Raw genomic sequence first — 8,051 nt, 5'->3', positions numbered from 1 at the left:
TTCACACCAGTCACTTATTTTTCTGGTTTAGAAATCATTTTTAGGTGTTAATAACTGTTTCAAGAAACTCATCACACATGCATCCTCTATAGAGCTTTTGGCAATGTAGCAACATCACAAAGGACATATACACTTTTACTGCAAAAAGACATGACCTTTCCTAGCGCTTAAACAAAGCACTAGTAGCTAAAGGGGGAAAAAACGTGCCACCATTTCTCCCAAATGTGATCAGTTACGTAAGACCTCAAAGCACACTCTGATTTGTGGGTGGAAAAAAAAAAGGATTTCTTGTGAACCTTAAGACAGATTAATTTCATCTACTTTATAGTAGCAAGTCTTCCCCGGATATTACTAACAAGCAGAGCTATTCAATGTTAGCATTTTGTCGCCAGAGACAATTGCTACATCAATGTGCAAACATAATGAACTCATTTTATTAGGCAAATAGTTGAATTCCATTCAAGTGCACTTAGTACAGTACTACACATTATAAATTGATTGAAATTAAAGAGATCTCCGATTAGAAATGGGGTTTTAAAAAATACAACTAATACTGATTTCACATTATGTTTCATTGGTATCCTAATGAAACATACAAAGCAAATGGCTTAACTGTTTCCAGCATCTCTGGAAGGTTACCTAGTCTTTTAACATATTAAAATAGAAGTGAGAAAATACACCCCTGAAATCTACAATTGAAATTAAAGTCTGAAAAACCAAACCCAATTTGATATGGTTGATTCAGATGACAGTTGAAGGTCAGAGGTCAGCTCCGGAGTTGATGAAAGTTTCAAATTAGTCACATTTGTTGGAAAAACCATTGACGCAGGTGCCTGTAATGTTTACACTGCGTCAGATTTTTCAGATCTATGTTTTTGGTTAAGTCTTCAAATCCTAGGCTTAATTTCTTAAAACGTTATTGGCTACTGAGCAGGAATTTTAAAAAATCCAAAAGGATTACATTGAAAATGAGGCTGTTCTTTCTCCTTTTATAAAATACTTTTGATTTATAACACCAAAAAGAAATGCACAGAAAGACATGTAGAATTTTTTCAATCCTTTTTTAAATATGCTCTTGAAAAATCTCCCGGCAATTGCTTTGCTTTCTTCGGGGTCTTCCTTCCCGTGCAGGAGCTTTGTTTGCTACAGATGTGCATCGGCTGTCTGTCTACATTGATACTTCCGTTGCCTGTTCCCATAAGTTCCCCTGCTGCTAGACAGCAGCTTGAAGTTTACTTCTGGTAGGATTCTCGAACTTTCGCCTGCAGTGCATCACAGGTCTTCTTGGCATCGCCGAGCAGCATGGCCGTGTTGGGTTTGTAGAAGATTGGATTGTCCACTGCTGCATAGCCAACGCCCAGGGACCTCTTCATAACAATGACCTAGGAACCGAAGATGAAGGGAGAGAGTGTATGTAACAGCCTGGGCTGGGTGCTAGGCACACAAACATTGCCCTGCCCTCACTCTGAACAGGCATGTGCCACTCTACCAGTTCTTTAGTTCAGAGACTCTTAAAATATACAAGGAGTATTTTTTTAATATATTTTTATTGACCAAAGAGAGGGAGAGAGAGATGGAAACATCAGTGATGAGAGAATCATTGATTGGCTGCCTCTTGCACGTCCACTACCTGGGCATGTGCTCTGACCTGGAATCAAACCAGTGACCTCCTGGTTCATAGTCAATGCTCAACCACTGAGTCACACCAGCCAGGCACAAGGAGTACTTTTAATGCGTATTTACATGGTATTCACGTTAATTTTTAAAATGTGCCCATACTTTTATACCAATGAGAGAAAAGGCCATGTGAACAATAATTTATATCTGCGTGAGCAGACTGTGACTTTCTTCTTAGTGCTTTTGTCCACAAAGACTATGTATGACATTTTCTAGTCAGAAAAATATGCATCTTTCTATGAATGGGCTAAAGAGAACAAACACACTGATTAAGCTTCTACTACACATTTTAAAATAAATGTAGTTGAGTGGGGAAATGGTATCAGTCCTGTTCCATCACTTTAAGGGAAAAACATATCGGAAAGTTCTAACACAGTAGCCCAAAGCGCACCCTAGCTGTCACCAGGAGAGGCTAATAACTAATACTGCGGTCCTACGAACAGGATGGAAGGGAAGTCCGTCTCTGATGCTGATGTGCTACAGACATTCACAATTACACAGATGACAGCTGGTGCTGTCCTGCTGAATAGCAAGTCAGTTCTTAATGAAAAGAAAAGCCTCCCCATAGAAGGACGTGCCATCTATCCCAGAAGGAAAGTAGTACAAACGCGTTCCCGCTTCAAACAGCATTAGTACAGCAGTGTACTCTGCAAACTCTTTTGTTTTGTTTTGTTTTGCTTTGCTTTGTTTTGTTAATCCTCACCCAAGGATATTTTTTCCATTGATTTTTAGGGAGAGTGGAAGGGAGGGGAGTGAAGGGGAAGAGGGAAAGAGAGAGCGAGAGAAACATCAATGTGAGAGAGACACATCAACTGGTTGACTCCCGCATGTGCCCAGACTGGGGCAGGGGCCAGAGGTTGAACTTGCAACCCAGGTATGTGCCCTTGACCATGAATTGAGCCTATGACCCCTCAGTGCACAGACCAGCACTCTAACTGCTAAGCCACACTGCCAAGGGTTCTGCAAACTCTCAAATATTAACGACCAATGCAATAATTTCTCATATCCCATGAACCAGTACCTGGCATATCTGCTCACGTACCACAAACACTAAGTTTTAAACTCATGTGTACAGTAAAGAGAAACAAAATGAAAGGGGAAAATGTACATTTTGTAACCAGGGTTCTGAAAATGCAGATCTGACTTAGGGGTGGTAAAGAAACGTGCCCACAGCTGGGCAGAGGACACCTGGCAAGCGCCCAGCTCCCCACGACCTACCAGCCCGCCCTTCAGGAGTCTGTGCGCGTGCAGAGCCTGCTTCCTCATGCCACGCTGCTGTCCGATTTCCAAGTCACCTTCCTCTCAGACACCCCATAACGACATACAAACTCCTTTTCGATAACATTAAATGAAAAAATGTGCTCGTCTTCATGTATGACTCACTGTCCCAGAGAGAAGCCATCTGCTCCACGGGACTCAACCTGGAACTCGGCCAGACTCATTCCAAAAGCCCTTGTTCAGCTGCGGTTACAGATTCCGTGAATCCAGCTGCACAATCCCCTCTGGTTCTGCTGTGATCGAGGCATTCACTCAGATTCTCCGGTGGCCACAGAGCACAGAAGCTGCACCAGGAGAACTGGACCCTAATCCTACTCCAACTCCTGGGCCTCCACAAGCCTTCGTCACTTCTCATAAAGTGACCAAGCAAAGCTCTGCGTGTGTGTAACTAGGATGAAGCATGAGCCTGGAACTTACCTGCTTTGACTTCCAGACCTCGAGAACCGGCATGCCTGCAATAATAGAGTTGGGGTCTTCTTGAGCTGCTGAATTGACAGTGTCATTAGCTCCAATGACAAGGACCAAATCAGTGTCTACACCATGAAAGAAAAAAAGAGAAAATATAAAACTCAGGGGAGTCACTTTCACTTCTTTCCAGGAAAATGAGAGTGATCTGGCTTTATAATGATAATAACAAGAGCTAATGTTTGTAAGACCCACGCTGTGCCAGGCACCATACCAAGGGCTTTATCAGAGAGGTTCAGTGACTTAGCCAATGTCACACAGCTAAAAAGCAATAGGCCTGAATCTAACCTGAGCATCCTGGCTGGAGCTTGCATTATTCTGCTTCCCTTCCCCTAACGTGACTTTATATAGTTCTTTGATTATCCCAAAGTGATCTTGCCAATTACGATATTTTAGAATATCTGTGTTCCATTTTCAACGTCTAAGATGACCCCATAAATGCAACTTGCTGTCTAAAAGAAAATGGTCTATAAGTCTGTACTATATTTAAGCTGTGTCCATAATTCCTGGAACTGGCAGGTTTCACACATAATTTAGCAACAGTGAAATCTGAAAGGAGGCATAAAATGAAAATGGCCTAAATTCCCTCGTTAAGCATTATAATGTGAACGACCTTAGAACTTTGCCAAAATGCCATGTGAATCGAGACATACACACGATTTCATTATTTTTCTCTAACAAACAGTTTGTTAGTTTTTTATGTTAACAGTGGACACTTGCCAGAGGGAACTGGTTTAATTTTAACAAACATGATCTTGGGCCAAATGCCATCAGCACTCAACCAAGACCCATGACAGCCACACAGGACAGCACCTTGTCCAGTGAAGTCTAGTACTTTAAAGGGGACAGAAAAATACTATTCTGATCATGAGTTGGTACAACTGGAAACCAGTAAACCCTGCAGAAATCAGACACTGATTTATCAACAGCAATTTTATAAATGAGGAGCCTGAGCTTGAGTAACTAGTTCAAGGTCATGAGAGAGAGAGAGAGAGAGAGTCAGGGCCTGGATTCCAAAGCCAGGTGTGTCCCGAGTCCCTGGGCAGCCCCACTCCCTGCATCATCTCCCAGGGCCTGCTCCATCCCTCAGCTCTCCTCCCGGGAGCAGAGTTACCTGTGCTGCTTACAACCCGGGTGAAGCATTCAGCACTGTTCTGTTTATGTCATTGTGGCTGCATCCCCACCAGGAGCAGGTTGCCCCCCATCTGACGAGCAGGTCTCCCGTGACCCCACAGTTTCTGTCCGGGACTGGCATTGCTTTAGTCACCCTAAGAACAAGTCGATGTCACCATCGTCCCCATCGCTTACCTGGGAAGTCCTCGTTGATCTCGTCCATTTCCAACACAATATCATATGGCACCCCAGCTTCAGCCAGCAGCACATTAAGCTGGCCAGGCATCCGGCCTGCAACTGGGTGAATTCCAAACCTAGATGTGAAGCAAACCAACAGCTGGCCTTACTTGATGGGCCAAAATGTACAGAGACCCCAAGATCACCTCCCAATCGGCACAGTTTGTTCTTGGCCCCTCTGCTCCTTCTGGTACTGCCTCATCTCTGCAGGCAGAAGTAGAATCAGCACCGATATGTGGTCAATTTGCAAATATTGAAGTTGGAGATTGGGTATCTCGGTATACACACACTAGGACTCCCCTCAGAAAAATAAGCATAACGTTAGAGCCTGAATCCTCCAAATATGTCTGAAGTACAATGAACTTCCAACAACATTCCTATGTAGTATCACCTTACATTCAAAAAGCATTCTGCTTTCATTATACTTTTTGACATATCTCGAGTCTTTAAGAAAACATATGTAAGTCAGCATGGAATTAAACATTTGCCATGAAAAATCAACTCTACAGTCAGCTTTTACCTCTATGTTCAAAAGTGGGAGAATAAAATATTGTCCTGTACATGAGTGCATGGCCAACAGTCTTTCAGGGAGTGATGAAGCATTACTCTACGTCATAGAAGAAATATGACAGGAACACGCTGCAGTGTCCACAAGGCAGAGGAATATACAGATCAGAGCTCCACGCTTTATCAAGGCAAAGGAAACTGAAGCAACAAGCAATTTCTTCCAGCCCCGGCCATAAGGGGATCTTTAAAGTCATGTAACCCAGCCTCTTGCCCAGAGGTTCTCAACCTGTGGGTTGTGACCCCTTTGGGGGTCAAACGACCCTTTCACAGGGGTCACCTAAGACCATCCTGCATATCAGATATTTACATTATGATTCATAACAGCAGCAACATTACAGTTATGAAGTAGCAACGAAAATAATTTTATGGTTGGGGTCACAACATGAGGAACTACATTTAAAGGGCCAGAAGGTTGAGAACTACTGCTCTTGCCCATCGTACTGACCTCTGTCTCCTCAGCATTGGGCACAGTCCCTGACATATAAGAAGAGCTCAATAAAAAGCAAATCCAGGGAAGAAATGCATTTTATAGAATCTTGTGGCAGGGATCCATCCAGTCTCAGCTTAAATACCTTCAGTGACCAGAAACTTACTCCTTCCTAAGGTCTGTTGCATTACTAGACAGTCCTGACAATTACATATAACACATGCACACACTCGTTACAGTAAGCCGGGGAGAACCCCCACCTCGTTGCTCTCCAAGGTCTGTAGCTTTGCCACCTGCAGCCATGAGTCTACTCCCTCTTCCCTATGGGGTCCCTGTCAGCCATCCTAGGGTGCCTACTAAGCAAAACATCCTCGAGTCTTCCAACTACTCAACGATCTGCAGGATGTCCTAGCTCCCTGTTCCGACCTCTGCCAATGCCCAGCTCAAAACGCAGCCCCTCAAAGAGAACACAATATTGCTGGATGTGATCTGGATGCACAGGGCGCAGCAAGCAAATCACATCCTCAGATCCCCCCACTGATGCAGCCTGAGACTGCATGAGCATCGACAGCCAGCACAGCCCATCGCTGCCTCTGACAAAACGTGCGGTCATTGAAGATGCTGTTACTGTCACAGGAACTGCTGCCAAGCCAGGCCTCCCTCCCCACGCCCAACACGGTCCTGTTAGGAGCAGATTAAAGCATAAGAATTGACCCCTCACCAGGCAGACCTGCAAAGAGCTATAAAACGGCCATTTTTATCACCCAGACAACTGACAAATGGTTTTCTACACCTTTAAAACTGATCATGACGAGCCTGGATTATCGGGAGGCTTATCACTGGGGAAAAAGAAAGACATCAGGTGCGGGTGTTCTCTTTACCAGATTCCCCTTTGCATAATCTTCCTTCTGGGACCACTGAATGTTCCTCAATGACCAACTTAGGTTTTAAAAAAAAACACAGAAACTCATGCCGAAAGGGAAAAAACCACAACAGTTATCTCTAGGTGGTTGTACAACAGATGGTGGCTTTTTTCTTGTGTTTTTAATATTTTTCTATGAGAAATATTCGTCTAAATTAACTCCATATAAAATAAGTGAACACGTCACGCTTTTATGCTGTGATAGCATGTATAAGTGATTTCTCATGTATTATCTCATTCTGGCCCAAACAGTCTCCATCAAGAATTAGAATTTGGGGCAGCTGATTCAGAGCTAGTACTTAGTTATAAAAAGTGAGTTTTAGAGCTGCATTCCTTTATCTAAAAGGAATGAGCAAGAACGGATGCAAGAGGGGCTGGCATGTATACTGACATAATGGCTAATATTCACTCTTTACAATGTACTATGTGGTATGCACAACTTTCTTAGGAAAATGGTCACACTGGGGTTCAAGAGTCTGAACTTTTAACTACTAAACGATACAGTCAGTCGAGTCAAGCAATTTAAGAGACGATTTTGTTTAGTTAACAGTTCGGGTTAACCAGCTGTGTGATGTTGGGCAAGTCACTTAATGACTCTCTCTCCGTCTTAGTTTCCCCCTAGAGTAGTAACCAGCTGTTATTGTGCCCACATGATGCCTAAGGCTATTAAAACTCTCAGTAGAAGAGGTCTGAGAAATACCTATTTATCTCTGCTTGAATGGGTGGTCCAAGAATCCAATTTCTAGTGTGCTGTGAGAAAAGCTGAGAGCCAAGAATTGTTCAACAATTCTACAAGCTATAAACAACAAATTAAATATTTGCATGGACAAACAGACATAGGAGAAAAAAAAGTCTCTTAGTATGCAAAGAGACTTAGGAGAAAAAAAAGTCTCTTAGTATGCTACAATAATGCAAAACACTGACCAGCATCCCTTAAGTGCTGGGGAAGTAGATTTTGAAAAAATTACTAGAGGTGGGAGGTAGAAATGAACTGGATAAAATAAACTATTAATATTTTATGATTCATTTAAAAGGAATTCCTCCCCTCTTCCTTCAGTGGGCTGTCTGCAGTCCGATTTTAATGAGAATAAAATTAAAGACAGTCAACAGTTTACTTCAAACAGTGTTCCCCAACCTCACCGTCTCTTCAGCTTTCAAGTTCTCTTTTTTTTTTTTCATTTTTAGAGAGATGGGGAAGGAGAAGGATACAGAGATAGAAATATCGAGGAGAGAGACACATCATCTATCGGCTGCCTCCTGTACACCCCCTACTGGGGATCAAGCCCACAATCCAGGCTTGTCCCTTGACCAGCAATCCATCCTTTAACCTTTCGGTTTCTGGGTCAACGCTCAACCCCTGAGCTA

General features: G+C 43.0%; 1 protein-coding gene across 4 annotated transcripts in view; it reads right to left on the bottom strand.

Annotated features, from left to right (window-relative positions):
- Nucleotides 1-412: 412 nt before the first annotated feature.
- NNT (nicotinamide nucleotide transhydrogenase) overlaps nucleotides 413-8,051 on the bottom strand; it is an 83,902-nt gene continuing 76,263 nt past the window's right edge. For 3 of the 4 annotated variants that reach the window (XM_036308562.1, XM_036308558.1, XM_036308561.1), the window contains exons 20-22: nucleotides 4,729-4,847; nucleotides 3,373-3,488; nucleotides 1,233-1,382 (exon numbers count right to left, since the gene is read on the bottom strand). In XM_036308562.1, the coding sequence (XP_036164455.1) occupies nucleotides 1,233-1,382; nucleotides 3,373-3,488; nucleotides 4,729-4,847 (385 nt within the window). Of the gene's footprint in view, nucleotides 1,383-3,372; nucleotides 3,489-4,728; nucleotides 4,848-8,051 lie in introns of all 4 variants that reach the window. The other variant, XM_036308560.1, reaches the window with a different exon arrangement.

The sequence above is a fragment of the Myotis myotis genome, unplaced genomic scaffold (genome assembly GCF_014108235.1).
Source record: "Myotis myotis isolate mMyoMyo1 unplaced genomic scaffold, mMyoMyo1.p scaffold_m19_p_5, whole genome shotgun sequence".
NCBI classification, from domain to species: domain Eukaryota; kingdom Metazoa; phylum Chordata; class Mammalia; order Chiroptera; family Vespertilionidae; genus Myotis; species Myotis myotis.
Note: the sequence above shows the minus strand (reverse complement) of the source record. Positions and strands in the feature narration are given on the sequence as shown.